Raw genomic sequence first — 20,589 nt, 5'->3', positions numbered from 1 at the left:
GTTGGTGGTGTGCCCTGGGATTTTTTAAGTGTAAAAAGTGTGCCGCGGCTCAAAAAAGGTTGAAAATCACTGTATTAAAGTATTATTATTGAAAGTGTGATTTTATACAGTGTATCCCTATATAATATTGCAAGTGATATTTTACTTCAGAACATTGTACTTCGAATGTCTATTTTCCATATGAAATCTGCCTTTTTAGGTTGGGGAAGTTAATACATTTAAAAATGGAAAAGAATACATAAGTTTTAATTTCATGGGGAGGGAAGGGGGAATGAAAGGCTGTAAAGTTTGGAGAATAAAATGGAAAATGTCATAATGCCTCTGTATCGCTTCATGGTGAGACCGCATCTTGAGTACTGTATACAATTCTGGTCACCGCATCTCAAAAAAGATATAGTTGCAATGGAGAAGGTACAGAGAAGGGCGACCAAAATGATAAACGGGATGGAACAGCTCCCCTATGAGGAAAGGCTGAAGAGGTTAGGGCTGTTCAGCTTGGAGAAGAGACGGCTGAGGGGGGATATGATAGAGGTCTTTAAAATCATGAGAGGTCTAGAACGAGTAAATGTGAATCGGTTATTTACTCTTTCACATAATAGAAAGACTAGGGGGCACTCCATGAAGATAGCAAGTAGCACAATTAAAACTAATCGGAGAAAGTTCTTTTTCACCCAATGCACAATTAGACTCTGGAATTTGTTGCCAGGAGAGTGCAGTTTGTGTAGCTGGGTTTAAAAAAGGATTGGATAAGTTCTTGGAGGAGAAATGCATTAGTGTTTGGGTACTTGTCAGGTACTTGTGCCTTGGACACAGGATGCTGGGCTTAATGGACCCTCGGTCTGACCCAGTATGGCATGTTCTTATATTTCTCACTTTGCTGCTTTACCACTGTCTTCAACATCTGTTCTGAGCATACTTACACTTTGACATGGTGCTGGCTGGTACCACCTGTGCTGGGAGATGATTGAAGGTATTCACCACCTTCTCAGCAAAAGAAAATTTCCTCATGTTTGCTCTGAGCCTCTCTCCCTTTTCATTTGCGGGATCTGTCGCTGCTTTAACCAATGGCAGGGATGGGTGGTGGTGGTGGTGGTGGTGGAGGTGGACGTGCATAAAAGTGGAAGCTGTAGGTGATGGGGGCTGCATGTGATGACTCTGACTTGTTACAGTCCCCTCCTGCTTTCTCTTGATGTGTCTGAGATCAGGTTTCCAAAGTGGAGAAAGTAATGGAGACTCTGAAGGAGCATGCTGCGGCCGTGCTGGATCCAGCCCCGGTGCACTCGCTCTCAGGTCAGGAGAGCATCCATGTCTGGAGAAGGATTTACCACCAGAGTGTGGAGCTGCAGCAGGTAGAGCCACTAAGAACATGCATGTGACCCGGCCTTGTCCTCGGGAAGCCCCTTTCATCATTACACCCACATCACATCTGACCCCTCTTCTCCTTGCGTCCACAGGATGTCTGGCACATTACCCCTCACGAACAATCCCTTAAAGATGCTCTCGGGAAGGGGGGGGGGGGGGAATCTGAAGAGGGGACAGGCCCCCAGGAAAGGGGCTTGAAGCTCTATTTGTTTTAATTCTGAGCTGGCAGATGCAAGAGAAGACTGCACAGAGGCAGATCCAGCTGTGACTTTCCCAGAAATATCCAACATTTTGCTAATGTTATGGGTTGCTAAAGCAACTAACCCACACACATTCATATACACAGTCATGCCCATGCACCCACCCATATACCTACTCTCTCATAAATCCCCACAATCACACACATACACACACACCCATCTAAATACACAATCACATATCCATACATACACAGTCATGCCCATGCACCCACCATATACCTACTCTCTCATAAATCCCCACAATCACACGTACACACACACACCCATCTAAATACACAATCACATATCCATACATAGTCATGCCCATTCACCCACCCATATACCTACTCTCTCATAAATCCCCATTCTCACACACATACACACTCACCCATCTAAATACACAATCACATATCCATACATACACAATCATGCCCATTCACCCACCCATATACCTACTCCCACATAAATCCCTACAATCACAAACACACACACACACACCTATCTAAATACACAATCACGTATCCATACATAGTCATGCCCATTCACCCACCCATATACCTACTCTCTCATAAATCCCCATTCTCACACACATACACACACACCCATCTAAATACACAATCACATATCCATACATACACAGTCATGCCCATGCACCCACCATATACCTACTCTCTCATAAATCCCCACAATCACACGTACACACACACCCATCTAAATACACAATCACATATCCATACATAGTCATGCCCATTCACCCACCCATATACCTACTCTCTCATAAATCCCCATTCTCACACACATACACACTCACCCATCTAAATACACAATCGCATATCCATACATACAGTCATGCCCATTCACCCACCATATACCTCTCTCATAAATCTCCATTCTCACACACATACACACTCACCCATCTAAATACACAATCGCATATCCATACATACACAGTCATGCCCATTCACCCACCATATACCTACTCTCTCATAAATCTCCATTCTCACACACATACACACTCACCCATCTAAATACACAATCGCATATCCATACATACAGTCATGCCCATTCACCCACCATATACCTACTCTCTCATAAATCTCCATTCTCACACACATACACACTCACCCATCCAAATACTCAATCGCATATCCATATGTACACAGTCATACCCATGCACCCACCCATATACTTACACACACATATATCCCCATAACTGCAAATATATACACCCTATACTCTCTCACACACACACACACACACACACACACACACAGATGATATACACAATCGCAAATCCATAGTTACATAGTCAGATAACTTTATTGCCATGACAATTTTTTCATCTTGCTAAAGTAATATATCTATAAAGTGATTGCAATTATAGACACAATTTGCAAAATAGTAGAAATAACAAGTACACCCCCTCCCCTCAAATGTAGACAGATACACTGACATACAGCATTAGCACAACAGAACTTTGTACTATGTTACATGATAAGTGCTAACATCTCCCTCTCCCTCTGACTGTCTCTCATTCTCTGCCTCCATTGGTCAGGGTCAGCCCCTCGGTGACAGCGCAGTTACTCTGCAGCAGAGTCAGATGGACGCAGACACCGGGGGTGTCAGGAAGCAGCCCTCATCCCCAAGGAAGAAGCAGGAGGCAGGGTACGGGTCTGGACTGTTAATGCGTCTCCCAGAAACGTTTTGGTAAAACACTGAACCCACCTGGACCTCTGTGGCCCTGCAGTGGTATATTCTCAGGGGGCGGAAAGTGGGGGGGGGGGGGGGGAGGAGGGTTCATTTTAGAACAGGCTGCCTAAAGTAGACGGCAAAACCACAACTCCAGATTCATCAAGAATGTGGCAGAAACCTGCCTCCACAGTGCCTGGCCCTTTAGAACTACATCACCCATCAACACTTGGGCTATAGTGATATCACTTTGCCTCTCCTTTTCATTCCTCTGCTTGCGGCGCCCTCCGCTGCCTTGGCAAGCTAATTGCACCTTCTCACTGCAATAAAGGAATATTTTGTACCCGCAGATGTCAGTCAGAGTTTTCAATTTATGTGCATAAATCTGCTCTGAGAATTTGCAGGCGTGTGTGTGTGACCCGTGCTGACATGCACGAGCAGAGTTCCACCTTTCTGCGTGCAGACTTTAGAAAACGGAAAGTTCTGTTCCCCCAGCACTCTGCTTTGTAACCACTTTTGTGTACACTTTTATGTGTACAAACGCCCCCTGCCCCCCCCCCCCCCCCACTAGACATGTTCAGATGACCATTTGCAGGCCTAAAACTGGGGATTTGGTGTTCCAAAATAAAATTTGCGCTGTGAAACTTGATCAAAAGACACAGTTTGGCAAATGACACATTTTCTCCCTGTTGCATCCACAATACCAAGTTGAAATATGCAAACAGGGGTTTCTGATCCATTGCTGCTCACCCTCCTGGGAACCCCCTCACTTCCTTCCTGCAGTTCGGGTTCCCTTGAACCCTCGTAGACCCTCTGTCTCTTTACTCCAAAGGTCTGAATCACCTCTCCTCTCACTTTTTACTCTCTTCTCCTCTTCCCACAGCTTGGCGCCGGGTCGGTGCCCGGATGTACCTGCTGGGTTGGCAACGCTTCTGGTTGCGAAAGTCTTTGGAACTCAGACCCGAGGACAGACCCCCAGTGAGGGATTTACTCCCTCCACGCCACAGCTGGATCCCTCAGGAACAGCTGCTTCTGCGCAATGCCGGGGGCACCACTGCAGGGACAGACTGCGTGGGGCCCTCTCTGCACCCGCTGCAGGAAACTCAGGGGCCCGAAGGCAAAGCTCTCCCAGCTCCATATTCTTTCCTTCTCTTAGCAGCGTCTAGGACAGAGCTTTCCAAACTGTGTGTCGGGACACGTTAGTGTGTCGCCTGCAGTGTGCAGGTATGTTGCGCAAGCCCGGTCAACTCTGATGCGAGTTTGGGCTTTTTTTTTTTCTAGAGATTCACTTTTTTTTTTTCAGTTTATGGGTTGCTTATTATTGGGTGATTTTTGCTGTCAATCGCGTTTTTTGGGGGGGCTTGGTGGGTGGAATGAGCCCAGCCATCCTTGCATTGGCTGCTGCTGCCGATGAGGCCTGGCCATGAGGAGTACTGACTGCAAGCAGCAGTGTCTGGTGATCATGGAAGGGAGTGAAGCACTTAACTGGCAACAATCAAAAAGACGAGGTACATGAGTGTGGGGGCCAGACATGTGCTGGGGAGAGAGAGATGAGTGAGTGAGGGGCAAACGTGCTGGGGGGACAGACATGTGCTTGAGGGGGAGAGATATGAGTGTGTGGGGGCCAGACATGTGCTGGGGGGAGGAGAGAGATGAGTGTGTGGGGGACAGACAATTTGTTTTATTATTGTTTCTCATAAATTATAACAATAACATGAATCTTGGAATATATATTTTTAATATAAATTTAAGGTTTTCATGAGAGAGGTTGTGTCGTGAAACATTTTATTTATGTATATATTTAAGGAAACATACATAAATTGTCGAAATATGTTTCGTTCGTTTAACCTTTAACCTCTGGTTTACTAGTAGACTGAATTACCGTGTCGTGAAATTATGTTTGTCTAAAAAATGTGTCACCAACATGAAAAGTTTGGAAAGCTCTGGTCTAGGACTATACCACACGGGCCACGCTTAGAGAGAGGGCCATAGCAAAACGATTCAGTCCACTCACTGCTCTTTCCAGCTCCAATATGTCCTTCTGCGGGAGAAGCGTAAATCTTAGTGAAGGGTCCGTTGGCCTTTTTACACCTCACTAGGAAGTCGTTGCACTATCCTCCGGTTTATTCTTGGCATGGGGCTTGGGCTTTGATGGAAGAGTTTGGATTTTGTAAACGCCTGAATAAACTTTCACAAGATCTGGTAATGCGTCTTTCCCTCCTCAGCTGGAACCAGTTCTGGGTTCCCGGCTCCATGAGCTTACACTGGCAGCTGCCCCGGGGAGGTTTCCCTCTATTTTAATAGACCCTCCCTCCCACTTTTCCTAGCATGGCCATTGCCAGCAACGATGCTGAAGCCAGGAGCCACGCCCCAGCAGTCCTTCCGGGAACCTTGCAGTCGTGGGCCCTGAATCCAGCCACCGAAAGTGGCCCGTACCAATAGCTGGGACTCCCTCCCCCCCCGACCCTCTGCAGCACCCTCCAACCCCAGCCGAGCTAGGCTGCAGAACCGCCAATCTGGGAAGCCAATCACTTGGATTTTGGAGCCGAGATTGTGGGCAGCGTGGGGTTCCTACGCGGGCCCTTTGCACTGATTTTCAGAGTGGGAGGGGGAGGTTAGTGCCTTGTGGAACCTCCTGCTCGCAGGGAGGGCGGATCTCAGGCAGGCGAGGCAGGCGGGAGTCTCTTACAGAGAGCAGGGCAGCGTCCGTTCCCACGAGGGACTGCAGAAATGCAGGAAAACTTGTTTCACTCATGCCTGGTGCTTTGGATGTGGGGTCCATATTTCTCAAAGCCTTTTCTCCATATGCAGAGAACAGGAGAAACCGCTTGATAAAGTGTGTGCGGGTGGATGTGTGGGTGTGTATTGGGGGGAGGGGTGTCCCCAGGTGTAAAGAACTCAGCAGGCATCCAGAGATTTTTAGGATCTGTGTTTTTCTGTTTCTGGAAAAGGTACAGCTACCAGAGCACCCTGCAGCTGCTGGGATTAGATGAGGAGACCCATGACAGCACTAAGGACCCGGTTACGATGCAGGGGGCCTACCTGTCCTTCCTCTACCTGCGTCACCTGAGAATCCGGGAGCTTCAGGTAAAGCAACCCCTCTCGCAGAGCATGGATTATACAGAAAAGAGCCTATAAGCACTCTGGAGCAGGGACGGTCTCTTATATCTGTTTATACAGCGTAATGACTATAAGCGTAGCATTATCAGGAGTGACTCGTGTGATTAGCGCAGTGATTTCAGAGCCAGGAAGACATCACAGCGGGATGAGAAAAATCTTTCTCCTACTGACTTTCTGTGATATTAGATAAGTCTTTGTATCCCCATAGACCTCAGTTCTAATCCTCTGTTTGCCACTGTCTGCATGTAACCTTAGGAGAGCCAGTTTTGTTTCTCTGTGCCTCAGTTCTAATCCTGGCTTTGAAGTATTCATTCATACCATGCTGGGGACACTGGGTCAGTGCTGGCTCAGAGGGGAGAGTGCCCCCTAACACCATTCTGGGACGCTGGGTCAGTACTGGGTCAGAGGGGAGTGAGTCCCCTAACACCATGCTGGGGCACTGGGTCAGAGGGGAGAGTGTCCCCTAACACCATGCTGGGACACTGGGTCAGTACTGGGTCAGAGGGGAGCGAGTCCCCTAACACCATGCTGGGACACTGGGTCAGTGCTGGGTCAGAGGGGAGAATGCCCCCTAACACCATGCTGGGGACACTGGGTCAGTGCTGGCTCAGAGGGGAGAGTGTCCCCTAACACCATGCTGGGACACTGGGTCAGTGCTGGGTCAGAGGGGAGAATGCCCCCTAACACCATGCTGGGACACTGGGTCAGTGCTGGGTCAGAGGGGAGAATGCCCCCTAACACCATGCTGGGGACACTGGGTCAGTGCTGGCTCAGAGGGGAGAGTGCCCCCTAACACCATGCTGGGACCCTGGGTTAGTACTGGGTCAGAGGGGAGAGTGTCCCCTAACACCATGCTGGGACACTGGGTCAGAGGGGAGAGTGTCCCCTAACACCATGCTGGGACACTGGGTCAGTACTGGGTCAGAGGGGAGCGAGTCCCCTAACACCATGCTGGGACACTGGGTCAGTGCTGGGTCAGAGGGGAGAATGCCCCCTAACACCATGCTGGGGACACTGGGTCAGTGCTGGCTCAGAGGGGAGAGTGTCCCCTAACACCATGCTGGGACACTGGGTCAGTGCTGGGTCAGAGGGGAGAATGCCCCCTAACACCATGCTGGGACACTGGGTCAGTGCTGGGTCAGAGGGGAGAATGCCCCCTAACACCATGCTGGGGACACTGGGTCAGTGCTGGCTCAGAGGGGAGAGTGCCCCCTAACACCATGCTGGGACCCTGGGTTAGTACTGGCTCAGGGGGAGAGTGCCCCCTAACACCATGCTGGGACCCTGGGTCAGTGCTGGGTCAGAGGGGAGAGTGTCCCCTAACACCATGCTGGGACACTGGGTCAGTGCTGAGTCAGAGGGGAGCGAGTCCCCTAACACCATGCTGGGACACTGGGTCAGTACTGAGTCAGAGGGGAGCGAGTCCCCTAACACCATGCTGGGACACTGGGTCAGTGCTGGGTCAGAGGGGAGCGAGTCCCCTAACACCATGCTGGGACACTGGGTCAGAGGGGAGAGTGTCCCCTAACACCATGCTGGGACACTGGGTCAGAGGGGAGAGTGCCCCCTAACACCATGCTGGGACACTGGGTCAGAGGGGAGAGTGCCCCCTAACACCATGCTGGGACACTGGGTCAGAGGGGAGAGTGCCCCCTAACACCATGCTGGGACACTGGGTCAGAGGGGAGAGTGCCCCCTAACACCATGCTGGGACACTGGGTCAGAGGGGAGAGTGCCCCCTAACACCATGCTGGGACACTGGGTCAGAGGGGAGAGTGCCCCCTAACACCATGCTGGGACACTGGGTCAGAGGGGAGAGTGCCCCCTAACACCATGCTGGGACACTGGGTCAGAGGGGAGAGTGCCCCCTAACACCATGCTGGGACACTGGGTCAGAGGGGAGCGAGTCCCCTAACACCATGCTGGGACACTGGGTCAGAGGGGAGAGTGTCCCCCAACACCTTGCTGGGACACTGGGTCAGAGGGGAGAGTGCCCCCTAACACCATGCTGGGACACTGGGTCAGAGGGGAGAGTGCCCCCTAACACCATGCTGGGACACTGGGTCAGAGGGGAGCGAGTCCCCTAACACCATGCTGGGACACTGGGTCAGAGGGGAGAGTGCCCCCTAACACCATGCTGGGACACTGGGTCAGAGGGGAGCGAGTCCCCTAACACCATGCTGGGACACTGGGTCAGAGGGGAGAGTGCCTCCTAACACCATGCTGGGACACTGGGTCAGAGGGGAGAGTGCCCCCTAACACCATGCTGGGACACTGGGTCAGTGCTGGGTCAGAGGGGAGAGTGTCCCCTAACACCATGCTGGGACACTGGGTCAGAGGGGAGAGTGCCCCCTAACACCATGCTGGGACACTGGGTCAGAGGGGAGAGTGCCCCCTAACACCATGCTGGGACACTGGGTCAGTACTGGGTCAGAGGGGAGAGTGTCCCCCAACACCATGCAGGAATACTCGGTCAGTCCTGGCTTGTTTTTTTTAAGATTCCTAATCTATGGTCTGCTAAATTGTTTTTGTTTCAGCGCTTTTGCCTGGGTATCCTAAACTATTTCCGATCCATTGAGCGAAGCTTAACCATCAGCACTTGTAACCTTCGACTGAGTGCTGGGAAGCTGGTGTCTACCCTTGGGGACCACTCCTGCTGGGTGGATGCTGCCCGAGGAGGCTCCGGCGTTCCCGGAGGACTCGGATCTCATCACTATGTGCATTACACACCCGCCGACTTCCAGGTACAGCCTGTCCTAGAAACGGATCAGCTACTACCCTGCCTGTTTCTAGCCCGTTAATAGTTTGTTTAATTTAGTATTTAGCAGTAACGAGGTGGATGATAATTCTTTTCACCGTCAGGTCTGTTATGTGCCCAGCGACCCGATAGCAGGATTATGATCCTTGATCTCCTCTGCAGGTGCAGAGCATGCAGTTTATGGAGTTCTCAGAGGTCGATAATCATGACGACTTTTACAGTGTGGACGGTGATGGCTGCATGCACACGCAGGACCAGCGGGGAGCTTACATCGTGTACAGCGCGGCCATGAGCGACCTGAAGGAGCTGGAAAAGCAGCTGCTGCTGGTGGCCAGTCAGTACATGGAGAGGGAGACAAGTAAGCCGATCAAGCGCCAGGACGCACCCATCTGCTCGGCCCCTACCAATATCCTTCACTGCAGACCCTGTGGCATTTTACTGAGCCAAGAATATGTTTTGGGACCAAAATTCCCCACAGATTTTCCATTTGAATGAGAAAAATCCAAGTTAGCCTGAGATTTATCTTTCTACTTTTGCTGCCAGCTTTGCTAAATATTTCCAGTAAGACTGATATCACCAGGCATTGTTAAAGCTGCCTCGCTGTTGGTGGCATTAGAGTGATGTCACCAGGCATTGTTAAAGCTGCCTCGCTGTTGGTGGCATTAGAGTGATGTCACCAGGCATTGTTAAAGCTGCCTCGCTGTTGGTTGCATTAGAGTGATGTCACCAGCTATGCAGACAGCTTAGGCATCTTCAATATTTCACCTTGTATAAAAGGCAACCGACCCAGCATTCCAGAATGTGTAAGAAATAAAATATTTGTTATTTTTAGGGAAACCAATTGGAAAACTAGCACTGCAACTGAATGCATGCAGCAAAACCAAGACTGAATCAACCTGTTTGGCAAAACATAATATAACAAAATGATAAAATAAAACCAAACATCTGGTGAATATACATAAATAAGATAAAAAATAAAATGAGGAAAACAATACAAAAGAATAAAATATAACAAAAAAAGCAGGAAACCAGACCAGGTATAAACAAAATTTGGGAAGTGATGTACAGCAAGTTCAGGTATTACACAGATATGGAAAAGCTTGCACAGACAGGTAAGATTTAAGTGCTTTCCTCTTCCTTATGTGTATTGTTCTAGGCCTCCGATTGAGCAAGTGGGAGTCTGGGAAAGAGGCCCAGGCAGGCTGGGCTCTTGCCACTGTGGATCGGTTTGCTGTGCTGCTGGACATGTGGTGCTGGGAAACTACTCTGCTGAGAGAGAAGCAGCAGGTACAGGGAGTGGGTCCTGGGAGGAGGACAGCGTAAGAGCTGAGGTGATACTGTGTCACCCTGCACCAGTGGTCCCCAGACCTGTCCTGGAGGGCCACCAGCCAGTCGGGTTTTTGGGATATCCACAATGAATATGCATGAGAGAAAATTTGCATGTTATGGAGGCAGTGCATGCAAAACTTCTCTCATGCATATTCATTGAGGATATCCCAAAAACCCGACTGGCTGGTGGCCCTCCAGGACAGGTTTGGGGACCACTGCAGGCCTGCACCAATGGGCTGCGCACAAGCAGCAGGTACAGGGAGTGTGTCCTGGGAGGAGGACAGTGTAAGAACTGAAGTGATACTGTGTCACCCTGCACCAATGGGCTGTGCACAAGCAGCAGGTACAGGGAGTGTGTCCTCAGAGGAGGACAGCGTAAGAGCTGAGGTGCAACATTAAATTTCATCTGCCATTTGGATGCCCAATCTTCCAGTCTCACAAGGTCCTCCTGCAATTTATTACAATCTGCTTGTGATTTAACTACTCTGAATAATTTTGTATCATCTGCAAATTTGATTACTTCACTCATCGTATTCCATTCCAGATCATTTATAAATGTATTGAAAAGCACCGGTCCAAGTACAGATCCCTGGGGCACTCCACTGTTTACCTTTTTCCACTGAGGAAGGGTTATAAAATAAGAGGCCAAAAAAGCACAATCAGTTTGCTAGACAAAGCCAAATGGTCTGTAGACCAAGAGGACAGCCAGTGTATTGTAGAGCAGGAATGATAAAAATGGATAATAGCCATATGCATGAAAGATATTGTGATGCCAAGTGGTGAGGACTAGCCGGAGAACGGACCCCAGGCTGGCCTCTGGCAAAAATCTTTATAAGCTTCTCAAGATCCCCGCCTATGTCTCCCCGATGTCCCACACGCAGGGCTTTTAAAATGAGCCCTGAAGTGAGAGAAGCGGATGGTGAGATAGTGGCTGTCTCTGAGACGGCGGCGGGGCCCACTCTTTCCAGCCGAGTTATGGCTGACGACCACAGCGGCAGGAGCAGCCTTGACAGAAAAGCTGAGTGCGACATCAGAGCAAATCGCGGAAGTTAAAAATTCAGTTACTAGGTTAGGTCCGCGGATTGAGCGAGGGGAGGGCCCAAGCTCTCGGCGGTGAAAGACGATGCGGTGGCGCCAACAAGGAAGGCTCTGACGCTGGAAATACAAATAAAAAAGCCGAGGAGATAAAAAGAAGGGTTTAGAAAAGGATTGTGGGCTTACCTGAATCCGGAGAGGATCTCAGTCTCGCCAGATTTTTGGAAAAATGGATCCCTGAAGTGCTGACCTTGATGGAATTACAAGAAAGCCTGGTGATGGAGAGGGCACCCTGGCCAGGAAGTCGAAGAGAAGGTCGGGCCTCGTCGTAGCAAAAGCCTGAAACTTCGCGCATAAGTAAATCATTGTGCGATACGTATTGTATGTGTCGCAAACTGAAATACCAGGAGAAGAGTGTGCAAAGTTTTTCAAGATTATTCCTTCCAAGTATCAGGAAAGTGCAAGGAATTTACACTATGTGCAGAGCTCGTGGTGGAGAAACCAGTCAGATTCGCTGTGCGGCACCGGATCAGGTTGCGTATCTGGCACGATGGATCCATGCACATTTTTGAGCAGCTGGAAGAGGCCCGAAAACTTGGTTCACTTAAGAAAAGCTCGTTCTTGGTAGGAAGGATGCTGTGCCTGGAATTTCTCCCACTATCTATCTGTTTAAGGTCTTGGAAGGTTAACACGGGTGTGATGGGTTTGTTCAAACTGCTTATACATTATCCAAGCTTTATGCCGCAAGTTTGAGCGGGAAATGTTTTGATAAAAAGAACTGCATGCGGAGAAATTCTGTGTAGCAACTACTGTTGCTTGGTTGTTGGTCGGAGCGAATGCGTTTTCATCCAGGTAACGATGTGTACCTGGTGCTTTTGTGCAATCAGCACTCAAGTCAGCAGGGGTTATACAAGCGTTTGCACCGGACGCGTTCGCCTTGATGAGTTAATGCGGGATGTGAGCAGAACTCAGCTGCGTACCACATTGCATGGAGCTCTCTGAAGGACACGAGTGTTCCCTGGGAACTTTGTGTCTGAGGCATGTCGCATTTTTGATAGATGAAGGGATATGATATGGGCCTGTGGAGGTCCTAGCAGCTTTTAACCTGAAGGTGTCTGAAGCTCACAGTTGCAGTGACTCAGTTCCGCCAGATGGGGGCTGAGCTATAACTTTATTGCAACTGAACCTATGCTAAATGATGGTGGAGGGAAGGAAGGGGGACAGTGCTTAATTACATCACACAACCTCTTACTCTCCAGAGGAGAGTTTTTGGATGTACGGTATGTAATAGGAGTGGGGTTGGGAAGGGAGGAGGGAGGGAGTAAAAAGGAGGGTTGTGTGAGGAACAGGGAACATGGGAAGAGAGGGAAGTGGGTGTGAAGGGAGCACGGGGCAGATAGATAAAAAGTGGAGATAAAATTTTGGGCGAACTCTAGTGGGGGCTGGCATCTAAGCTGGGGAGCATGAGGTCACATGGAACTTGGTATTATATATAGATATATGAGATGCCTACCACTGATATAAGGTGCATGCAACTAGGATACTCACATGGAATGAACGTCTGTGGAATAGGGTCCGTGGTTATAAGGTACAAATAGCTTTTTTTAACAGGAAACTAAACTAATGAAAGAGGAACATGACAAACTATGCAAGCAATGGGTGGGTCAGGTATTTTCTGCCTCCTGTGAGCAACGTACAGTGGGGGTTGCAATTTTGATTAGCCGCTCTCTTCCATTTCAGATGAAGAAAATAGTTAGGGATCCCATGAGATGTTTTCTTATTGTTGAAGGCTTATTATTTGGGTCACCTATAGTGTTGGGAAATGAATATGCTCCAAACACATACATACTCAATTTTTTTTGTAAATTTTATTAATCTCCTTGCACAATATTCTCAAGTACCTATTGTACTGGGAAGAGATTTCAATGTCACATATGATCCAGTTATGGATAGATTCCCCATGAATACTTTGGTACCTATTCTCAAACGAAGGGACTACCTTATTTGTGAAGATCTCTGAATCTGGTACATGTGTGGTGTAGTCTTCATCCAATGGAAGGAGACAATATGCATATCTCAAGGGCTCATGATTCTTGTGGTAGACTGGACTATATTTTTCTGTCTGTCTCTAGTTTTTTCGCAAGTCAGGGGATGCAGAGGTGAGTCCCATAGAAATCTCCGATCAAGCGCCGGCCTGGGTGGATTTGGAAGGGTTCAGACTGCAGGCCACCTTTCACTCTTGGAGATTTCCTAGGTATTTATAAAAGGATTTACAGTTCCATGAATATTTAAAAAGGGAATGGAAAGATTTTGATTCATTTAATCAACATCAGGCAGAACCTATGCTGTATTGAGAAACAGCATGAACTGTATTAAGAGGGGACATCACTGCATATGAGGCACATAAAAACCAAACTATGGCTTGGGAAATTTTGAGGCTTGAACATCAATTGCACAAGGACAAACTCCTATTGGATAGGAACCCCACAGTGGAAACTAAGACACAAAACTTTGCCACACAAGTTAAACTGAATACACTTATACACCAGCGAACTAAAAATATGGCCTTTTCTTCTATAAACATTATTTTTTTCATTATGGTATAAACCTGGTCATATGATGGGGAATTTAGTGAAGAGCAGAAGGGGGATGCAATATATTAGGCAATGAGAAATGCCGAGGGGAGGCTAATACATTCAACTAAAGAGATTAGTGATATCTTTTATAAATATTACAAAGGCCTGTATCTGGCTGAGAGTAGTGATGCTACTACCATTCATAAATATCTGGAAGCGTCTTCTCTACCAAATTGACCATCGGAGCAATTGCATGTTTTAAATAATCCTGTAACTGCTCAGGAAGTCTGGATAGCTATTCATCAGTCTAAGGGGGTCATTTATCAAAATGCGATAAGGCATTTTCGCCTGCGTTAAGGGCTTATCGCATGCAAAAAGCCCCATTAATGCATGCGAAAATGTGTTTAATGCATGCGATCGCACCATATTGTATGGTGCGATGCAAATTCAGAAAATAGGAGGAGTTAGGGGTGGAGAGTGGGCTGGGTTAGCCTATCTGTGAAGAGCTATTGCACAGCTGTAACACCAATTTTAACTACACCTCTTTGAATTGTGTTAGGCTGTGTGGTAAGGTTTCATTGCCCTTTGTGATGTCTCCTGTAAGGCCTATTTCAGGTGAATTTAAGGGTCCAGAGCCCTGGGAGGGAGGGAGGGAGAGAGAGAGAGAGAGAGCAAGCAAGCCTGGCCATAATGTCATGGCCCATAGGTAGGTATTTGTATCCCTATGGTAGGCCCACCTAGTAACTCGAGGTGGGGATTAGGTAAGAGTGTAGGGGGTTAGGGGCCACTTTGACATTCTACGTGACACCTACGAACAGAACAGTGGTCTCTTGTGAAGATTTGATGGCCTGGAGTGAGTTTCCTCACTCCGAAGGCCATCAAATCTACACTCTTACCTAATCCCCACCTCGAGTTACTAGGTGGGCCTACCATAGGGATACAAATACCTACCTATGGGCCATGACATTATGGCCACTCTCTCTCTCTCTCTCTCTCAGACCATTAACAATGGTCCCCCAGTGGTTGAATGCAGGAAATACAACAGGTCAGCACTTATCACAGAATCTGAAAAGGGTATCACAAATTGCTATATTAGCATAAAACACACCCCTTTTGCTATCGCATGCGGTACTTACCGCATTTTGATAAATCCAGGCCTAAGCTCTTTAAATCACCAGGGCCAGATGGGCGGCCAGGAGAGTTGTATAAAATTTTGATAGATAAAGTAAGTGACCCATTGGGAGAGAGTTTTTTGGGCCCTCCCAGATGTTGAAGAAACGCCTTAAACCTGGTAGGGATTCCACGACCCCTGGGGCATATCACCCAATATCTCTGCTCAATTATGAATTATGAAACTTTTAACAAAAGGAATGGCAGAGTGCCTGGTGCCATTTTTGGATGGGTTGGTAATCGCTGAACAAGTGGGATTTGTTAAAGGTAACGTCTCAGTAATATGAATATGAGGAAGGTTTTGATGACCATCAACTGTGTAGTGCGGCAAAAATTACATTCGTTACTTATCAGTTTCGATGCTGAGAAAGCATTTGTTCAGGTGGATTGGAACTTTTTGTTTGACTCTTTGCAAAAGTGTGGGTTTAGTGGGCCGTTTTATTGTTATTATTTGTTCTTTATAAGAATCAAAGGGCTAGAACAATGATGAATGGAGACATGTCTCAGGAGTTTATTTTACATTGGGGAACAAGACAGAGATGTCCATTGTCCCCGCTATTTATTTGTGCTCTCCTTGGACCCTTTATTGAGAAAAATAATAGCGAACACACATATACATGGAGTATTAGAGGGTCAACAGTCCTTTTACATTGTCTGCATTTGCAGATGATCTTTTGTTATATGTGACAGAGCCAGAGATTTCTGTGAAAGAATTATAAGGGAATTTCAACATTATTTGAAGTTAGTGGAGTTTAAACTGAATTTGGACAAGTCTAAATCTCTCAAAATAGGGGATTGGCAGTCAGGTGCTTGGGTGGGGGATTTTCCTCTTAAATGGGAAGATAGACAAAAAAAATATTTAGGAGTTATACTGTCCTAGGAGTTGAGATCATTGCACCAACTTCATGTACGGTATTTGGATGCTACTAAATGTGTATTATGAGCTTGGGTACCATTAAATCTTTCTTTTATGAGCAAGGTATATTTATTTAAGATGGTGGTATTACCCAAATGGCTATAGGTACTTATTATTCTCCCTTTGTATCTTGCCAAGGAAGTTCAGGTCTGTTTGTGGAGAGGGAAGAACCCCGCATTTCGATGTAGCAACTTATGAAACCATGGGGCAAAGGAGGTTTAGCACTATCTAATTTGAGATTATACAATATAGCGGTAAATTTACATCATATAGGGGATTGGTTGTTGAGGACTAATTATTACACTGATGTTGAATCAAGCCTAGTATCTCCATTGTCTCTAGCATTTACACGCCACATCACTAACAGTGGCCAATCATTGTCTAATTACCCCTCTTCAGAAGTCATGGCAGTGGCTCAGCCGAAGATTGCAACTACATTTCAAGGTTTCCCCTTTCCTACCTCTGATGGGTAACACTGATTTTTTTTTTTTTTTTTTACCAGGATTGCAATCTGAGAGCCTAAATGAGGAGGAGAAGCCAGGGCTTACAAATAATAGGGCAGCTATTGAACGACAATGAGGAATTTCTCAAATTTAAGGAACTACAGGAAGCATTTGGATTTCAGCGACAGGATTATTTCGCTTTTCTTCGGGCAGGTCTTTATATAAGATCCTTAGACCAGGTGGAATTAATTAAGGAGAACTGAGAAATGCTGCAAGAATGATTTGACATTGAGAATCCGGGCAATCGCTCTTCCTTCTATAAATCTCTACTTCGTGTTGAGGGGCCATGGGATTTTATTCTATTGTAGTCTAGATGGGTAACAGATTTACAAATGCAGGCTCCTACAAAAGTACTTACTGCAAATTTCGCTTTTGTTGTTAAGATTTCAAGTAATGTACAATTTTGCGAAAACACAATTTAATTTTTGAACAGGGCGTTTTTTTCCCCGCGTCAAGCTTTTTTTGGCACAAATTACAGAGTCGGAGTTATGCATAAAGTGCTCTGCCACTGTTGGGACTCTGGGTCATTCCAAGATTCAGGTATTCTGGAAGAAAGTGTTCTTTTATATGGAAGGGGTTAGTTCCTTAATGTTGGTATTTGATGTATTATCTGCTTTATTATTATATTTCTACAATATGCTGCCTGTCCTTTTTTACACATTCCACCTAGTTTTGTCTTATAAAATCCTGCATCAGTGTTTTCATAACATATGTATAAGTGTTTGGGTTTTTTTAACGGACACAGAATCAATATTTTTTTAAACTGTTGGGCTCCAGGGAGGGAGAGTGTCAGCAGTTAACTCATGCTTTTGGGCCTGTTGGCAGCTGCAGATTTTTCAGCCCTGCATGAGCTGGATCAGGAGGGGCTGCTTGTGGCAGAGCATTATTTTTTTTTGTATGTACGGGCTGCATCAGAGCAAGGGGCAAGACGGTGCCTTGATAATTTACCTAGAGGTGCGACACCCAGGGCAGATGGTCCTCTCTTCTCCCCTACCTTCCCCTCACCTCAACAATTCCCAAGCCTTCTAGGTGGTAGGGTGTTACGATGCCCTTAGGCAGTGTTACCTGTGGCCATGGCCATAGTCTATCTACGGTTCTGGGAGCCAAATGTCCCTACAAGCCCTGGAGTCTGTTTGGCAGCCCTACTGTGATACACTCATGGAAACATGTCTTTGATCTGTCCTCTCAGCTTCTTGACAGTTATTATGAAGCTTACCAGCATTCCTTGGATCCGGAAGAGAGATTTGGCTTGGCACAAGCAATAACCAACATCATGCACCGCCGGCCTCGGTTTGACTTTGGCAGACGCTATTTTGTGAGTGCTTACCAGGATGAATGCCGCTGTCTCCAGCTCCACCGGCAGCTCGTCAGAGATGTGCTAAACAAACAGGTACGAAGCACGCATACCCACGCAAACATGGTGGTATGCAGTAGTCGTCCCATAGGACGGAAATGCGATACAGTCCCTGTCAGAGCTGCCATGTCACCCATGTCATGGGGGCAGATTTTGGACATACATCCCAATGCATTGTGCTTTAAAATAAATATATCTTTGAGTTGTAATTACTTACTGCTTATGGCCCATCACAGCATAAATCTATAGATAGAAATGAGAGAAAGCAACTGTCTGTGTGCACAGCAAGGAAAGGCCCTGGGGTGCCTGTGCAGACTACAAGGTGGAATCCAGGGCCCATGTGTATAATAGGAGTGGACACTGGAGAAGGGAGATTTTTCCAGTCTGAAGGCCTCCATCATTGGACCTGAAGTGCCAAGGACAGAGCAGCATCCTGTCAACCAGGATCCTGCTGTATCTGCCCTAGCCTGTCCAAATACCAGACACAATCCTGGCAATGTGACAGGAAGAGGGACCTTAGCAATCATGGATATGGGGTTCTTAACCATGTTTTAGTTTTAATGCCAGCAGTATGCATCATTTTCACAGATCGATGCTCAGCGGGAGTATGTTTTGATTGTTACTGAGCAGGATAATATTCACAGATTGATGCTCAGTGGGAGTATGTTTTGATTGATGGTCAGTGGGAGTATGTTTAGATTATTACTGAGCAGGATAATGTTCACACATCAATGGTCAGCGGGAGTATGTTTACATTGTTACTGAGCGGGATAATATTCACAGATCAATGCTCTGCAGGAATATGCTTAGACTGTAACTCAGCGGGAGTATGCTTAGATTGTAACTCAGCGGGATAATGTTCACAGATCGATGCTCAGCGGGAGTATGCTTAGATTGTTACTCAGCGGGATAATGTTCACAGATCGATGCTCAGCGGGAGAATGCTTAGATTATTACTCAGCGGGATAATGTTCACAGATCGATGCTCAGCGGGAGTATGCTTAGATTGTTACTCAGCGGGATAATGTTCACAGATTGATGCTCAGCGAGAGTATGTTGAGATTGTTACTCAGCGGGATAATGTTCACAGATCGATGCTCAGCGAGAGTATGTTGAGATTGTTACTCAGCGGGATAATGTTCACAGACCGATGCTCAGCGGGACTATGCTTAGAGTGTTACTCAGTGGGATAATGTTCACAGACCGATGCTCAGCGGGAGTATGTTTAGATTGGTGTTCAGCGGGAGTATGTTTAGATTGATGCTCAGCGGGATAATGTTCACAGACCGATGCTCAGTGGGAGTATGCTTAGATTGTTACTCAATGGGATAATGTTCACAGACCGATGCTCAGCGGGAGTATGTTTAGATTGGTGTTCAGCGGGAGTATGTTTAGATTGGTGTTCAGCGGGAGTATGTTTAGATTGATGCTCAGCGGGATAATGTTCACAGACCGATGCTCAGTGGGAGTATGCTTAGATTGTTACTCAGCGGGATAATGTTCACAGATCGATGCTCAGTGGGAGTATGTTTAGATTGTTACTCAGCGGGAGTATGTTTAGATTGATGCTCAGTGGGAATATATTTAGATTGTTACTGAGTGGGATAATGTTCACAGATCGATGCTCAGCGGGAGTATGTCCAGAAGGTTTGGCGAGAAGGACAGAAAGGCGGTGTTGCAGAATTCGGTCTTCCACTGAATGTAATTTCTAAGCAACTTATCTCCGTTAACAACAGCTGGTAAGTACATTCATCTACAAATCCCCCCCGCCACGGAGAGTTTGATCCTGAGTGACTTGGAAGCCTCAGATATTTTAGATGGATGCAGCAGAAGCCCTGATGTCGGTATAAACCATGATGGTGATCTCTTAAAGCTTCCACAAAAGATGTGATGCCATCTATACTTATCCCAGGAGACCCTGCCTGCATTTCTACCCCCTCGGTTGTCTGTTATTTTTTTCAGTGTTTGCTTATTTTCCTGTTTAGTCTTGTTTGGCTCCAGACTTCTCAGTTCTTATTGCTCTGTTTTTTTATAAGTAAGCAGCATCCTCCTCAAGTCCCTGTCTCCTCCTTAGTCACTGGGGACTCACGTTCCAGATTGCCGAAGGAAGGAGCAGTGACTTCACCTTGGAAAGATATGCATGGATACTGGCATCCATAGGATGGTTTTCTGAGCTTTTTTTTTTTTTTTTTGTTGTCGTTTGATGTTCCACTTTTTCTTACGATTAGGCACAAGATGGATTACAAGAAGAAATGTTGCAAAACAGACAGTCGTCAATATTCAAGGGGGTTTGTCCAGCTGAGTTTGCACTGAGCCGGCATATCCAAGGTGGCTAAGTTTGAGCTGGGTAAGATAAGTTATAGTGGAGAGCACATCTAAAGGGATCCGGGTGAACTTTCAAGCCACTCGGGTATGTTCAGCGGCACTTGTTTCCTGCCAAATATCGGCTAAAATTACCTGAGTAACTTGAAAATTCACCTGTCGATGCATAAGTGTTGACCTCGTGCCATAATGTCCTAGACCACCCCTTTTTTATGT

The 20,589-nt window shown here is 46.9% G+C and overlaps 1 protein-coding gene across 1 annotated transcript in view; it reads left to right on the top strand.

Annotated features, from left to right (window-relative positions):
- The first annotated feature begins 1,215 nt into the window (after positions 1-1,215).
- The window catches only part of LOC115088588, a 223,390-nt gene continuing 204,016 nt past the window's right edge, over positions 1,216-20,589 (top strand). The window contains exons 1-8 of the mRNA XM_029596845.1: positions 1,216-1,349; positions 3,157-3,266; positions 6,242-6,377; positions 8,948-9,154; positions 9,331-9,526; positions 10,325-10,455; positions 17,887-18,087; positions 19,669-19,790. Coding sequence (XP_029452705.1) covers positions 1,227-1,349; positions 3,157-3,266; positions 6,242-6,377; positions 8,948-9,154; positions 9,331-9,526; positions 10,325-10,455; positions 17,887-18,087; positions 19,669-19,790 — 1,226 coding nt within the window. The 5' untranslated portion in view covers positions 1,216-1,226. The remainder of the gene's footprint in view (positions 1,350-3,156; positions 3,267-6,241; positions 6,378-8,947; positions 9,155-9,330; positions 9,527-10,324; positions 10,456-17,886; positions 18,088-19,668; positions 19,791-20,589) is intronic.

The sequence above is a fragment of the Rhinatrema bivittatum genome, chromosome 3 (genome assembly GCF_901001135.1).
Source record: "Rhinatrema bivittatum chromosome 3, aRhiBiv1.1, whole genome shotgun sequence".
In the NCBI taxonomy this organism is placed as follows: domain Eukaryota; kingdom Metazoa; phylum Chordata; class Amphibia; order Gymnophiona; family Rhinatrematidae; genus Rhinatrema; species Rhinatrema bivittatum.
Note: the sequence above shows the minus strand (reverse complement) of the source record. Positions and strands in the feature narration are given on the sequence as shown.